Source organism: Sorex araneus, chromosome 1, assembly GCF_027595985.1.
Source record: "Sorex araneus isolate mSorAra2 chromosome 1, mSorAra2.pri, whole genome shotgun sequence".
Taxonomy (NCBI): domain Eukaryota; kingdom Metazoa; phylum Chordata; class Mammalia; order Eulipotyphla; family Soricidae; genus Sorex; species Sorex araneus.
Genome location: NC_073302.1, coordinates 40638510 through 40654438, shown reverse-complemented (window position 1 = coordinate 40654438; position 15929 = coordinate 40638510). Strand labels below are relative to the sequence as shown.

General features: G+C 59.7%; 1 protein-coding gene across 1 annotated transcript; it reads right to left on the bottom strand.

Annotated features, from left to right (window-relative positions):
* Positions 1–314: 314 nt before the first annotated feature.
* On the bottom strand, positions 315–14027 carry NOL6 (nucleolar protein 6). The gene is made up of 26 exons (XM_004600198.2): positions 13777–14027; positions 12714–12920; positions 12514–12630; positions 9609–9788; positions 7756–7924; positions 7317–7448; positions 7064–7227; positions 6830–6950; positions 6520–6578; positions 6331–6432; positions 6088–6203; positions 5807–5984; positions 5571–5693; positions 5302–5450; positions 5131–5206; positions 4800–4940; positions 4597–4714; positions 4350–4504; positions 3971–4134; positions 3535–3687; positions 3111–3208; positions 2379–2503; positions 2159–2248; positions 1833–2027; positions 1595–1696; positions 315–1308 (listed from the first exon to the last, which is right to left on the bottom strand). The coding sequence occupies exons 1-26, from the start codon at positions 13828–13830 to the stop codon at positions 1159–1161; spliced, it is 3438 nt and encodes a 1145-aa protein (XP_004600255.2). The 5' UTR covers positions 13831–14027; the 3' UTR covers positions 315–1158.
* Positions 14028–15929: the final 1902 nt, after the last annotated feature.

Sequence of the window (15929 nt, the reverse complement as noted above, 5' to 3'; positions counted from 1 at the left end):
CCCGTGGGCACTCAGAAAAGCAGCGCCATCGGGGTCCCTCCCAGGCTTTCTCGCGCCTTCACAGCCCACTCATGCGGGACAGAGCACGCAGGACGAGCCCCTTTCAGCGCAGCCGCACCTGACTGGTGGGGTTGGGGCCCTGCCAGGGCTCTCTGCCCTTCTGCACACACACCCCCGCCCCCCATCGAAGCACGGTTTAAATGCCAGGAAATCTCCCTTCCAACGTGCTCCTGCCCTCCCCCCCGAAGCACCAACACTGAGGAGACGCCGTTCAGCCCCTGGGGGAAAATAAGGCAGACCAGGCAGACTCGGGGAGCAGAGGGACTTCATTGGGAATCAGCTGGAGGCCCCTGGAGCATCTGCTGCCGCTGCCGAGAGCAGAGGGAAGGCGGCAGGCGAGTGCGCCAGGGTTTCAGGAGGGGAAGCGCCTCAGGCTGGGGGCGAGGGCAGGTCTGAGGAGGAGGCACCTTTAGAGCTGAGTCTGGGAAAACAGCCCAGATTAGGGGAGACGCAGAAGGGAGAGGCTGCCGGAAGGGGGTGTGGGCTGGGCCGGGAGGGCTGGCGTCCTCCCCTGCCCCCGGGCACCGGGTGCCCGCTCACTTATGCACCCCCACCGTGGGCGGGATGCCAGAGGTGGACGCAGAAGGGATGCCCACCTGTCTCCCCTCGGCCCCTTTCCTGTCCCCTGTGCTTTTTGCACGTGCCAGCCTGGGCACCGGGGCGCCCATAAGAGAGTCAGTCCTGTGCCCCTTCCTCCCCACAGGGCCCCTTGGCCCTGCTGTCGGCGGGGACAGTGAGCCCGGAGAAAGTGCCCACTGGACATGGGCCCCGTGGGCGGGCCTGCCTCGGGTTCTCGTGGAGACACAGCCACCCGCCATGTGGGCAACACACCCACTCCTGAATGCAGCGAGGCGGACACAGAAGGCAGAGCCCGGCCTGGGGCTGAAGGACAGACGATGGACGGACGGACGGACGGAGGAGCGCCCGGCCTCGGAACCAGCTCCCACAGGGTGCAGTCTGGGCTGCTGGGGCTCCGGCCCCCCGGCCAAGGTTCCTGTGCCAGTGTGGAGGCGGCCAGCCGGCTCTGACGTGGGCTGGGGGGGGCGGGCTTGGGTCCCGTGGCCTGTCCTTAGTAGCCAGTTCCCGGGGCTGAGGCGGTCACACCGTCCACCGCTCACTCCGGGCCTCCACAGCCTGCACCAGCCCTTCGCCCAGGACGGCAAAGTCCTCCAGGATGGCCTCCACGTTGGGCACCAGCACCAGCTCCTCGCCGCGGCGCTCCGCCATGCGCCCCTTCGTGCTGGATGCCTATGGACACGCGCCAGAGCTGACCACCACATACCCCGGGGACAGCCACGAAGGCCGGCACGCTCCACGCCCAGGGCCCTGCAGTCTCACCCCTCTACACACACACACACACACACACACACAGAGGAGGCACTTGGGCTATACCTTGAAGGGCTGTGGGGACAGCCACGAAGGCGGCCGGCACGCCTAGGGCCCTGTGGTCTCACCCCCCTACAACACACACACACACACACACACACACACACACACACACAAACACACACACACAGAGGCACTTGGGCTATACCTTGAAGGGCTGGGGCTGGAAGCCAGTGGGCTTCCAGAGGACGCCGATCACTGTCCCGCCATGCTGGTCATAGAAGAAAAGGGCCAAGTCCCCGAAGGCTTCCTGGAAGGGGCAGCACAGGGACCAGGTGACGGGAGTCCTCGCATAGGGAAGGACCAACACCCCAGAGAGCAAAATCAACCATCACGGCGGGGAGGAGAAGGGGGAGGGCACGCGCTTGGCAGCCCCCCGGACCCACCCTGAGTTGTGCCAGGTAGAGCTGCGGGGGGTCGTAGCCCAGCACGGGCATCAGGGAGGGAGGCCCTGGCTTGCTGAGCAGCCCGCGGCAGAAGGAGGCGGCCGGCGGGTCCACGGCCTGGCGGTGCCGCGGGACGTGGCGGGCGGACAGGCGGATGAGCACGTCGTACATGTCCAAGGGGGGCCGGAACACCGTCTAGGGGGGCGGGGGAGAGACCATGGGAGCGCACAGCGCCACCCCCCGCCCCCTCTCCCCCCTCAGCCTCCCATCTCAGCCCCCCAAATCCAGACTTTGGGCTCGAGAGCCGCTCGGGGTCGGGGGCTCACCCTGATGTCCCCAGGCCCCCGGGGGTCCATCAGCTGCTTCTCCAGGACAGAGAGGGACTCCGCCGCCAGGACCACCAGCTGCTGTAGGATCTGGGGGGGAGGGGCGGACATGAGAGGTCAGACCCAACCCTGGGTTTCTGCCTTGGCGGGGACACACACACACACACACACACACACACACACACACACACACAGAGTAAGGTGGGGGGGAGGCGTGAACCTGGGCCGAGGGGCCATCCTGCGTCCACACAGAGCCTTTGCGGTCCTGGGGGGTGACGATGACCATGACGGGGAGCTGGGTGCGAGCTGCCAGGAAGTCGCTTCGGATCTCCACCTGCTCCTCGGCTGGGGGCGAGGGGGTGGGGGTGGGGGTGTCCTGGGTCGGCCAGGCCCCGCACCCCAGCCCCCCCACCCTTAACCCCGGGGATTTTCCAGTGTCCCTCCCCGCCGAGTGACAGAGGTGACGAAAGGGACACCTCACTAGCCTCAGCTGGGTGCGGCGTTCGACACCCAGCCTGGGCCCAGAGACAGAATTTTCCACTGCCTGGCACCCCAGCTGGGTTTCCGGGCCTGCACAAGCCCCGACCTGCCCCTGGCCCCCTCCCCACGCCCACACACCTGGGGAATTAGGAAGGCGACACCTTCCCCGGGCCGGGCCGGGAGGTCCTCATGTTACGGCCAGACATCCCGTCTCCCAGTGCCCCGAGAGTGCAGCTGCCGTCCAGGGCCTGCCCTGGGCCCTGCGCCCGCCTCCTCGCCGGGGCTCAGCGCCCTGGAGACTCTTCTTTCTCCTTCACAGCCCCACAGTGGGGACCCCCCCCCATACCATTCCAGAATCCACACTGCCCACTTCCTCCTGCACATTCCCACCCGAGGCGACCCCGGGAAGCTGCAGGGGAAGCCTGGCCTGCTCGCCCTGCGGCCCGACCTCAGCCCGCCAGCCACCGCTTACCTTTGAGGTCGCCGTTGAGGTTGACAATGAGGGGGTTGTTCTTCCAGTCAAAGGTGGACACCAGGGAAAGGAAGCGCAGGAAGCCCACCTGTGGGGAGCTGAGTGGAAGGAGGCGGGGAGGAGGGGGTGTCTAGGACGCAGCCGCATACCCCCTCAACCCCAGACTCGAGGGACGTGGGCTAGGCTGGGGTGAGGGCCCACATCCAGAAGCCCTCCGGAGAGTCACCTCCCCCACCCCCACTGACGGGCCAACCCTCCCTGGGTGAAGAGGCAGAGCGGGCCAGAGAGATGGCCCAATGGGCAGAGCACCTGCTGCACGTGCACGAGGCCTGGGTTCTACCACCCTATCTACCACACAGCCAGGTGGGTCTCCTATAACTGCCTTTAAAAAAAAAAAACCAACAACACCGGTGGAGAGCATCACCTGGGTGGGGTGAAGGGCTCGGGGTGCAGGAAGAGGGCGGCGGCCACCAGGTCCAGACTCTCGTCCGTGAACCCGTCCCCCAGGAGCTGGGCACGCACCCAGCGCTTGGCCAGCCGGGCCACCCCCGAGAAGGCGGGGTGCTGCTGCTGGAGCCTGTGGGGGCAGAGTGGGAGCCGCCGTGAGCCTCGGGGCCGGGTGCCCAGAGGGAGCTCTAGAGCCCCCCACACCACTGTCCCAGCCCCGGCCAGGAGGGGCTCCCGAGCAGCCCCCTCCCACGGCAGGACGGGCTCGGAGAGCCAGGCCAGGGCAGGCGGGGTGGGGGGAGGTCCTGGGCCAAAGGGACACGGCAGGGCCCGAGTTCAAGGCCCGGTCTGACTCCAAATTCTTGCGACACCCAGCCCCCCCCCGCTGAGGGCCAGGGCGGGCGTGGCCGCACCCGTGCAAGGCGCTAGTGAGCAGGGGCAGGTGCCGCGTGGCCCTCTCCAGGCGCAGGGAGGCCGGCGTGTCCCTCAGCGAGATCATGCCCTCGGGGCTGCGCATCTCCCGCAGGATCTGGGGCTCCTTCTGGTAGGCCACGTGGACCCGGAACACGAACCCGTCCTGGGGGGGAGCGTGGGAGGGAGGGATGCATCAGCCACTGGGGGGGGGTCAGGTCAGCCCCCAAGGGACACACAAGCCCCCGGGTTGGGGGTCAGGTCAGCCCTGAGGTGGGGGGATGATCAGTCCTCAAGGGACGGGTCAGCCCCCCGAGGGACGCAGCGCTCCTGGCGCCCGAGCGCGGGGGAGCGTATGGGTCCCCACACCGCATCGCCGACCTTGAGGACGTCCGTGTGCTCCGCCGCCGGCCGGCACTGCAGCCCGTGCTGCTGTCGCAGCAGCTCCGCCAGGCGCAGCTGGAAGGCGGCGCGGACCCGCCGGATGGCCTCGGCGTCCTGGGGCCACTGGCCACTGCCCTCCAGGTGACAGACCACTGGGAAGAGGAGGGACGCCGCTGGCGAGCCGAGGCCGGGAGTGGGGAGGTCCCCGCTCAGGGCCCCCCGCCCGCTGCCGAGAGCCCCTCACCGGTCAGGGGCTCCACGTAGGCTGGACAGGGCTTGTCGGGCCGGGGCAGGAGGGAGGAGCTGTCAGGCAGGCGCTTGTAGAAGGAGGCAGCCGGGTACACGGGGGTCGGGGGGAAGACCTGGGCGGGAGAAGGGGGGGAACAGGGCATTAGGAAGGGGCCGGAGGGGTGGGAGGAGGGGGCGCCCGGGGCTGAAGGGACTCACCTCTGTGTAGCGCAGCACTGGGTGGGCGCCCTGCACCGCAGACACCGTCAGGGGCAGCTCCTTCAGCCCCCACAGCAGGTGGCTGAGGTCATCGTAGCAGCGCACGGCGGCGACCAGGGCCTCCTCGCCCGTGCTGGAGGTCTGGGATGGAGGACAGAGGCCAGGCTCCAGCTGGGCTCCACCAGCCGGACAGGCGCCCCCTCTGCTGGCCACGCTGGGAAGTGCAGCCTGCCCGAGGGGCTCAGGGCTCCCCGCTTAGCCCACACGCCTGGTCATCGCCTGTCGTCTATGATCCTGAGCCTGGACCCCCACCCTGAGCCCGCGCTCTTACCTCTTTGGGGCTCTGGATTAGGCCATCCAAGAAGCCCCCCACGTAGTGGACACAGCTCTCTGGGATGTCAGCGTGGCTGAAAGGAAGGAACAGAAGCATGGGGGCGTCAGCCGCTCCCCCACGGTTCCCCAGCCCCAGCCGCCTCCGGGCAGCCGCGGCCCTGGCACTCACAGGGCCAGGAGGTGGGTGACCACCTGGTGGGGAATGAGGCGCTTCTGGGCCACGGAGGCGGCCTCCCACACCACTGCTTCCCGGATGGCCCCGTCCTGGAACCGCCGCAGCTCCGAGCGGGACCCCCAGAACTGGCGGAAGTCGGCGGCCTGCGGAGAGAGGCGAGAGCCGGCCCGGCCCGGCGGGTCTCAGAGAGCTCCCCGGCAGGCCCCCGCCCTGGGGGGCACAGGCGGAAGGGGGGGACGTCCTGACTCCCTCCTCGTCCTCACCTCAGGCCGGTCGGCCTCCGGGCCCAGCTCGAGCACGCTGGTGAGGCCCTCAGGCCGCAGGAGCAGGCCCAGGCTCAGACTCCCCGAGTCTCGGTGCTTCGGCGGGTCCTGGCTGATGTCCCACTGCGGGGAGTGGAAAGGGCCGAGCTCAGGCCCGGAAGGCCACTTTCTGGCGAGACGAACCGTCTGTCCTGTTATCCCGGAGGCAACCGCCCCCCAACCCCCACTGAGCTCACCTCTAAGACAGGGGGCCGAGAGTGGGCCAGCAGACGCAGCCGAGCCCCCAGACCCTGCTCCAGGAGGGCGGAGAGAGGCCCCAAGGCGGCTGACACGTAGTCCCCACCGTGGTCCTGCAGCTCCGGCCACAGCTTCAGCCGGTGACACGCTGCCTGCAGCCGACTCAGAGGACGGAGACTGGGGGGAAAGGGAGGGGTGGAAATCAGGTACCACGGGTCCCCATCTGAGAACCTGCCTGCCCAGGGCCACTGGTTCCAACACGCAGTCGCCCAACACTTACTGCAGGACGTGGTCAAAAGCCCGGATGAGGGGCTTCGGCGTCATCAGCAGCAGCTGGAAGCTGTCGTCAGCTTTGCTGTCCAGCAGTGCCATGGACAACTGGGCCTCGTGCTGCACCTGGGGCGGAGAGGCAGGAAGGGGGCTCCGTGACTGCGGCCACCGTCCCCGCATGGACCGAGGGCTCAGACCCAGGAGCAAGCCTGCCCGGAGCTCCCTGGAGAGCAGAGCCCAGGACAGCCGGTACCTGGCGGTAAGTGGCAGCGGTGACATCGGCGCAGAGGTTGAGCCGGCCGGAGGGGTCCAGGAAGACCACGGGGAAGGCCTGCTGGAAGTCGGCCAGGGCCGGCTTGGAGGGGCAGAGAGAGAGCAGGAGGGTTTAGGCGGGGGCTCTCCCCCGCGCCCCCCTGCCCGGACCCAGCGCAGCCCCACTCACCAGGGAGGGATCAGAGCGGAGACACAGGCTGAGGCCGCTGACCGTGAGGTCCGTGGTGCCTGAGAGACGCACAGGAGGACGCATGCGCGTGTCAGACTGTAACCCCGCCCAGGCAAGGGGCCCCCACCACCCTCTCCCGCCAGCAAGGGGGCAGCCACTGCCCAGCTCCAGGCTTTGGGGGGCTGGGGGGCGGGGGTGGGCCAGAAACTGAACAGTCTCAAACTGGCTGCCGCACGGGGATTCCCAGGAAGGGCAGCAGAAGCCTGGGGTGGGCGGGGGCCCTCCCAAATTCTGTGTCCAGCTGCCTCACCCAGGAACTGCAAGACGCTTCTCAACACCTGGTAGCCGCTCATGGTGGCGTGGATCTTGCGTGTGGACACCAGGAAGGCGACCAGCATGGAGACGAGGAAGCCGCTGAAGCCGCCCAGGCCCTGGCAGGAGGCAGGCGGGGGCGGGAGGTCAGGGCTCAGAGACCCCCTTGCCCCGCAACCCCTCGGGCCACACGTAGCTGGTCGGACACGCCCACCCTGACCCCCTCACTCACCCGGTCCAGGTCGCGCTGCCGCAGCCAGACCTTCAGGAGGGCCACCCCGTCCTGCAGGCCCGGGGCCGAGCCCAGCACGGCCGACAACAGTCGCACATGGGCCTCGAGGCTGACGTCCTGCAGGATCCACGAGTTATAGTGGGGTGTGGGGGGCTCGGGGCCGCCTGGGAGAGAGCGCGGAAGTCACAGGGGAAGTCCGCCAGTGCCCCCCGATGTCCCGCCCCACCCGGGCTCCGCTCCCGGCTGTGCTTACCGTCCTCCGGACTCTGCCCGCGGTACCAGGCAGAGCGCACGTTGTTCTTAGAAGGCAACAGGCGGCACGGGCGGAAGAAGTCGGGAGGCGGGCAGGGGTGCAGCCGGACGGTGACCAGGCGCGCCTCCTTCCCTGGCAGGGGGAGGTGGAACTGAGCCCCTTGCGGCTGCAGGGGGTCCCGGCACTACCCCCACTTCTGTGTGGACCACACCCCGGGGTACTCAGGGCAGGGGTCCCTCTCAGTGGTGCTAGGGGACCATACACAGTCACAGGGACCCACCTGGGGCCGGCCACAGATTCAGGCCAGTGCCTTCCTCGGGCCCCAGCACCCCTCTTTCCTGCCATCTCCCCTATCTCGCGGGTCTGCAGCCCCAGGGTCTCCCTGACAAGGCTGTGCCCCCAAACTGCTCCCACATGGATGCCAGGAGATGCCGCCCACCACTTGGCCGGAGCAGCAGCGAGGGCTTCAGGTGGCAGCCACTGGGATAGGCAAAACGGACGCAGCCGAAGAGGGGGTCCCGGGCCAGGTGGTGAGCCAAATGGGCCAGGTAGAGGGCGCGCTTGCGGAAGTAGCGCTGGTTCAGCCCGTCCTTGTCCTGCAGGATCTCCTGGATGAAACAGGTGACAGATACATGAGGGGGCGGTAGGGGGGAGGAGGCAGGGGGACACAAGACAAGAGAGAGCTGCAGTTGAACAAACCCCGGGCATGCTTCCTGACCCAGGTCAGAACTTCCTCCCAGGGGCCAGAGAGACAGCCCAGTGGGGAGGGCTCTTGCCTTGATGCGGCTGACCTGGGTTCAACTTGGCATCTCACAAGGTCCCCTCACCCAACCAGGAGGGATCCCTGAGCAGAGTCAGGAGTAAGCCGTGAACACTGCCAGGTGTGCCCCCAGGCACATCACACAACACACACACACACACACACACACACACACACACACACACACACACACACACACACACACTTAAAAAAAAAAAATCACTTCCCAGCTCCCAGAGTGTCAAGGAGCAGTGTCTGGCCCACAGGCGTGTCTCAGCTGCCCTCTGACTAACACAGTGCCCTTTTGATCTAGAATTCAGGTTTATTTCTTTTTAATTTACTCTTTAATTAGTGAGTCACCATGAGGGTACAGATACAGATTTACACATTTTCGAGCTTGTTTTTCCCTCATTCAATGTTCGCAAACACATCCCTCCACCAGTGCCCATTCTCCACCACCAATACACCCAGTAACCCTCTGACCCTAGAATTCAGTTTTAATTCCAGGTTTGATCCCCGGTCCCCCCAGATGGCCCCCCTGAGCCTGCCAGGAATAATCCCTGAGCACGGAGCCAGAACTAAGTCCTCGAGCACCACTGAGTATTACTCTACTCCCCCTCCCCCCAAAAAATAGAATTCAATGCTGTTTTCTTTGGTTTTAGGGCCAACCTAGTGGCACTCAGCGCCCACTCCTGCCTCTGCACCCAGGAATCCCTCCTGGTGGGGTCTGAGGGAACCACAGGTGGTGCCAGAGCTGGAACCCGGGTCAGCATCGTGCAAGGCAAACACCTTACCCACGGTACTATCTCTCCAGCCCTAGACTTCAGGAGCACAGAGTCTTCCAAGCGGGCAATACCACCCTGGGGGTTCTGGAACAATCCAAACAATCCAGGGGGGGTGGCTGGGGCAGCCCTGAATGCAGCAGGCAGGGGCAGGGTGAGATTATTATTTTTCCACTGAAAGATTCCCAGGAGCGGGAGTGGGGCAGAGCAATAGTATAACAGGAGGGCGTTTGCCTTTCATGCGGCCAACCTGGACCCGACCCCCGGCATCCCATAGGGTCCTCTGAGCCCCGCCAGGAGTGAGCCCTGAGCACTGAGCACAGAGCCAGGTGTGCCACTTCCCTATTCCCCCACAAAAAAATAAATAAAAAGGAGCTGGAGCAATAGCACAGCGGGTAGGGCGTTTGCCTTGCACGCGGCCAACCCAGGTTCGAATCCCAGCATCCCATATGGTCCCCTGAGCACCGCCAGAAGTAATTCCTGAGTGCAGAGCCAGGAGTAACCCCACCCCTGTGCATTGCCGGTGTGACCCAAAAAGAAAAAAAAAATAATAAAAAATTTTAAAAAAAGAGCTCCAGGGAGGCTCTGGAGGATTATTTTTTCTGAAAAGGGGCAATACACCATATAAGTTCTAGGAATCTCTGCTCTGGCGAGTGGTGTGTGGTGACATCACAGGGACCCTCGATAGTTGTAGCTGGTGAAGTGCCAGGAAACCCTTCGCCCACCCCCCATCCCAGACCCCAGTCTCACCTTGGGCATGGTCAATGCCACGTCCACGTTGATGTCAGGTCGGATGCAGGTACCCAGGAGGTAGCTGCCGACAACCGTGACCTGGGCGGGGGGCAGGAAGCGGAAACGGCCTTTCACAGCGTATGGCACTTGTTGGAGGGGAACTCGGACTCCAGCCGGGAGCCAGTCCTGGTCAGTCAGCTGTCGGGACAGAGAAAGGGACACACGGTGACTCGTCAGCCTCCCTAGCCTGGCCCCTCTTACCTCCTCGACAGCTCCAGCTCAACAGCTGGTGTGGCTGGAGCCAAGCCTCTCCCTTTCCCGCCAGCCACATCTGGGCATTCCGTACAAACTGCTCCAGTCAGAGACATTTAACCCACCTTGACTCACCTGTGTTCAGAATACCCACTTTGGGGCTGGAGAGATAGTACAGTGGGGAAGGCACTTGCCTTCATGAAGCCAACCCAGGTTCAATCCCCAGCACCCCATATGGTCCTTGTGCCGAGTAATCCCTGGGTGCAACGCTAGGAGTAAGCCCTGAGCACCGCCAGGTATGGTTCCCCTGCATCCCCCACCCCCCAAAAATAAAACATTTTGAGGGCCAGAGAGATGAAATAGTACAGCAGGTAAGGCCTTGCACACAGCTGACCCAAGCTCAATCCCCAGCACCCCGTATGGTGCCCAGTGTTGCCAGGAGTGACCCTTGGATGCAGAACCAGGTGTAAGCCCTGGGTATCACTCAACGTGGCCCAAAATGTCAACCAAAAAGATAGAGGCGCATACGCCGTTTGAGCCCACGTGCTGCTTGCACCCGCGTGGCCGAGCACATATGTCACCCACATCTCCTCTCTTGAAGGTGTACTTTCATGCTTTCATGTCTAATGTTGGGACGTGTGTAGGGGCTCGCTCCACCCCGTGGAGAAGCCCGGGTTCTCTCTTGAGCACGTTACTCTCCACTCTCTCCCACTTTCTCTTCCTCCTTCCCTTCAAAACCTCCATATAAAATTCGTTTTACTGAGAAAGAGTGAGAGAGAAAGAGAGAGGGAGGGAGTAAGAGAGAGAGTGAGAGAGGGAGGGAGAGAGAGAGAGAGAGAGAGTGAGAGAGGGAGGGAGAGAGAGAGAGAGAGAGTGAGAGAGAGAGAGAGAGGCGCAAGTACCCATCTTAGGGGTCAGCAAGTTAATGTAACAGATAAGGTGCTTGTTTTGCATGTAGCTAACCCAGGTTTGATCCCAAGCACCCCAGATGGTCCCCTAAACACCACCACCTGAGCACTGTGGTGCAGCTCAAAAACAAATAAACAGGGGGCTGGAGTGATAGCACAGCGGGTAGGGCGTTTGCCTTGCACGCTGCCGACCTGGGTTCGATTCCCAGCATCCCATATGGTCCCCTGAGCACTGCCAGGAGTGATTCCTGAGTGCAGAGCCAGGAGTGACCCCTGTGCATCGCTAGGTGTGACCCCAAAAGCAAAAAATAAAAATAAAAAAATAAAAAATAAGCAAAAAGTATACCCATTTACCCATTTCAGGCTGGAGAGACAGCTCAGTGCAGGAGGTAAGAAAAGCACCTGCATGCAGCCAACCTACATTTGATCTGGGACTGCAATATGATACCATACGCCCTGCCAGGAGGACCCTTGAGCACAGAACCAGTAATAAGCCTTCAGCACTGACTGCCCTCCCACATCCAAAAACCAAAGCAGACCAAAACAAAAAAACAGATCTACTTTGGGGACTTGAGAGATCGCTTAATGAGCTAAGCACGAGACCCACATTTTGTTCTCTTTTTGCTTTTTTGGGCAGGGGTCACTCCTGGCAGGGCTCAGTGGTCCAAATGTGGTGCTGGGGATTTAACCTCAGGTCAAGCACAAGCAAGGTATGTGCCCTACCCACTGTACTATCTCTCTAACCCACGGCTCAGGTCTGATCCCAGGTACATAACCTCCCAAGAACACCCCGGAGTGGCCCCAAAATTAAAAATGAAATCTACCTCAGGCTTGGGGGCTGGAGCAATAGCACAACAGGTAGGGCGTTTGCTTTGCATGCGGCCAAGCCAGGTTGGATTCCCAGCATCCCATATGGTCCCCTGAGCACCGCCAGGAGTAATTCCTGAGTGCATGAGCCAGGAGTAACCCCTGTGCATCGCCAGGTGTGACCCAATAAGAAAAAAAAAAAAAAAGAAATCTACCTCAGGCCAAGGAGATAGCTCAAAGGGTTAGGGCAAAAAATGTTTTGCATGTGGAAGCCCTGGTTTTGACTCCCAATACCACCTGCTCCTTTAAGCGTCACCAAGAGCAACCTCCCAGCACTGAGTGGGCAGTTGCCTCTGGGCGCTGCAGGGAGTGGCCCAAAACAAACACAGAAAAGACACAGAAAAATCACTCCTATCCTTCAGTATCCCCACCATCAATTCCTTTACTTCATCCTACTCCTTCCTTTTTCTGTGATGCGAGACACTGAACAGCATGTTTATTTTGTTTTGAGGGCCACATCCAGTAATGCTCAGGAGTTACTCCGGGCTCTGCGCTGAGGAATCACTCCTTGGCAGTACACGACCATATGGGATGCCAGGGATCGAACCTGGGTCAGCCGCATGCAAGGCAAGTGCTTTACCAGCTATGCTATTACCCGGGTCCCACCACCTAACAACACTGCCCAACAGTCTACCAGTTAAATTTCTTATCGAGTGCCCATCATCCCAACACTAGAAGACAAACAAAATTTCTGATGTAGCCTAAGCACACAACTGCAAAGCACATTAATGTTCACTGAATGAATAAACACGTGATTAGCCCATTTCCAACAGGGAGACTGAGTTCCCAAGCACCTAAGCTCTTCTAAAGACTAGAGTCCCTGTTTCAGATGCGCCCCCCCCCCCTCGACCACGGCCCTCTGCTGGGCTTTCCAGTTCTTTAGGCCACCTGATTACCTCTGTCTCAGAGGTCGAGGGCACTTTCATGACCCGCTGTTTGATCTCCTGGAGGAAAGCATCAATCCGCGCTTTCTTCTTGTCTGACAGTCTCACTTCCTTTAGCAGTTCCTCCACCTGTAAGCATGGGAAGGACTGTCTCAGCCCCCAGGTCCCGGACCCACCCCTCTAAGCCAAGCCCCCTTGTGCCCCAAGAGTACCTGTAAGCGAAGCAAGCTGGAGTGGAACAGGTTCTCAGTCTCCCGAAGGTGATTCAGCTCCTCGTTGGTGGGCTCCTTGTACAGCTCTTCACGGCTCAGCTTCACCGGTTGCAAGAGACCCTCTGCTGGGCACTCAGTCGCGACACGCTTCTTTGAGGTGCCCTTCAGTCCTTCTTTGACTGTGCCTTCTGGAACTGGCTCCATCGCCTGCCACCAGTGAAGAGGGCGAAGCATGTATGTTCACAGATGTCCAGCATTCAATGTTAAAACAGCCACCATGATAGGATATAGTTATACAAAAGATTCACTCCTGGGGCTGGAGCAATAGCACAGCGGGTAAGGTATTTGCCTTGCACACAGCCGACCTGGGTTCGATTCCCAGCATCCCATATGATCCACCAAGCACTGCCAGGAGTAATTCCTGAGTGCAGAACCAGGAGTAACCCCTGTGCATCGCTAAGTGTGACCCAAAAAGGAAAAAAAAAAAAAGCTTCACTCCTGGGCCAATAGCTCCAAAGACCTAAGCATATGCTTTTCATGCAGGAGGTACAAAGTTTCATCCCCCCATCCCCTACCCTGGCGCCTGAGCACGGAGTTGGGAATAACCCCTAAGCACTGCTATGTATGGGCCAAGAATTAGAGGCGGGGGGGGGGGAACAAAGACAAAAAAATAATCTCTATGCGATCACAAGCCTTCACCCTGACAGTCCTGGGTCCTGACCCGGGAGAGCTTCACTAGAAGTGCAGAAGGGCCATCACGTGCCCAACGTCACTGAGAGGAGCACAGAAAGTGGCACAAGAGGAACATGCCCAGGTCAGAATGACCTGGAAGTCATTCCTGGAATGACCCAGCCACGGGAGTGCCTGGAAGGTGCAGGGCTGACAAAAGCAGCTCACTAGGCTCACTACCGTTTGTCCATCCAAACGGTACACCAGATTCTACACTCCATAGTAAGCCCTGCCTCTGCGTCCTAGGCAGGGAGGATCGGGAGACCCCACGAGCTGTCAGCCTCGCCTCCCAGCCACATTTCGTGCCCTCCTTCCTCCCCGCGGGCTCACCCACCTCCAGCGCCCCAGAAGCACCACGATGCTGCTCCCCCGCTGGCGCCGGGCCCATCCCTCCTCCGGGTCCCGGTCTAGCGCTCGAATTTAGGATTTCAAGTCCAAGTGCTGATACAACTTCTTCCCACGTCGGCAGGTCGGCCGGAACGCCCTTCGCAAGTCTCACCCAACGAAACTCCGCAAGCACTTAACTGCCCCCAAAGATTTCGCTCCAATTCCCGGCAGAAGCGCAGGAAAGCCGCGTGCAGTGTATCTCCGCCCAGCTCCCATGCCATTGGATAAATGCCAAACAGCTCCTCCTCCGATTGGTCGCCGTCACTTTCCGGGACCGCCCCCTGTGAAGGCGGGGCCAAAAGGGGAAGTCTTCTTTTTACGACCCCTTTGCGACGCAAGACCGGAAGCCTGACGGTAGCTTAGCGGTCACTTCCGTTTCGTCACTTCCTCCGCTTGGGCTGAAAGAGAAAGGGTGGAGTTTGGTGTGTTAAGTCTAGACGGTTTATTTACTTGGGTAGATTCTTTTGCTCTTTTTCCCTGACAAGGCAAGTATCAAAGAACTTGCCTTGTCAGTTCTCCCGAAATTCATTCACTCATCGCTTGTCTGCGCTGTCAAGATTAGTACGAGTACATCATCTGTCGAAATTATTTTTAACTTCGCCAGTGCAAGGCTATTGCCCTAGCTGGTGTTACTATATCTCTAGTCCCAATCCTTGAATTCTCTCCAGGGACTCCTAAGTAGTGCCCAGGGGATGATGCTTCCTGTGGTTCTCAGCCAGTCTGGCCAATGGTTCAATGACAGGGTCCAAGGGTGAAGTGATTAAAGGACAGCGCCAGCGATTATCCAGCCATCCCAGTGATGACCCGGCGACCCCAGAGATGCATCTAGTGATGTTCAGGGTTTGCCACATGTAATTAAACTGACCATCTGGTATATTAGACCCGTAGAACTAACTCCTTCAATAGCTGGAAATGTGTACCCTTTCACGAGCATCTCATTTCCCTACAAGCAAATCTCGTTCTAGTCTATTTCTATTTTGACTTTCTAGAGTCTACATTTAATTGAAATCATGCAGTACTGGTCTATGTCGTCTGACATTTTTTGTTTTTGTTTGGGAATTATATCCAAAGGTGCGTAGGATTTACTCATGGTTCAGGGATCCTAGTAGGACTTTAGGAACCATATGCTGTGCTGAGAATTGAACCTGGATCAGTATCATAAAAGGCAAACGGTCTACCTGTTGCACTATATCTCTGGACTTGTCTGATTTGTTTTATTTAGAAAAAATGCCCACAGTGTTCATCCATATTAGAAATGGCAGGATTTTTCTTCTTCTGGTTGAAGAAAATATTCTTTTTTCCCCCCTGTATTTACTGTATTTTATTTTATTTTTAACTTATAATTTTTTGAAAAAAATTTCATTTTGTTAATTATTGGTCTCATGTTATGTTCTTTTTTTATATCCCACAAATGAGTTTAATCATTCTCTGTCTGTCTCTCTCCTCACTCATGCATGAGGCTCGGCCAGAGTGTGTGGAAAGTGGCCTGGAGCATGGTGGCAGTGGGTAGTGGAGATGGGCTGGGTCCCTGGCATCATAAAGGGAAATATATATATCCCTCTGGGAGAGCATCCTGCCCACACAGTAGAGCCTGGCAAACTCCCCCTGGTATATTTAATATGCCAAATACAGTAACAATAACAGGTCTCATTTCCCTGATGCTGAAAAGAGCCCCCAATCATTGGGAAAAATGAGTAAGGATAGGTTGCTAAAATCTCAGGGCTGGGACGAATGGAGATGTTATGGCGTCCACTCGAGTAAATCAATGAACAACGGAATGATGGTGATGATGATGATGATAGTGATTGTTTTGGTGGTTTTTTTTTTTGACAGTGATAGTTAATGATGGTTTCCTGGAGGTTTCTGAGCTGTACCCAGGAAATCTCAGTGCTTCCTCCTGGCTCATTACTTGGAGGGTCTCTCACAGTGATACTTAGGGGATCGTGAGCTTCAAGAGATTGAGCCTGGGCCTCTTCTGTGCAAAGCATATGCTCCAGCCCTTTGAGCTAACTCCCCAGCTTATAATTAATTATGCTTTTTCGGGGGAAAGTAAGGCTAAGGGTGTGCAAAACCTGCTATGCTAAGAAGGGCTTACTTCTG

Excerpts from the sequence above, each read along its gene's own strand:
- NOL6 (XM_004600198.2), bottom strand. The coding sequence starts at position 13,830 with ATGGGCCCGGCGCCAGCGGGGGAGCAGCATCGTGGTGCTTCTGGGGCG. Across the intron at positions 5,451-5,570 it reads CGGAGGCCGACCGGCCTGAG|GCCGCCGACTTCCGCCAGTT; the intron begins GTGAGGACGAGG and ends CTCTCTCCGCAG. Across the intron at positions 2,249-2,378 it reads AGGATGGCCCCTCGGCCCAG|ATCCTACAGCAGCTGGTGGT; the intron begins GTTCACGCCTCC and ends CCTCCCCCCCAG.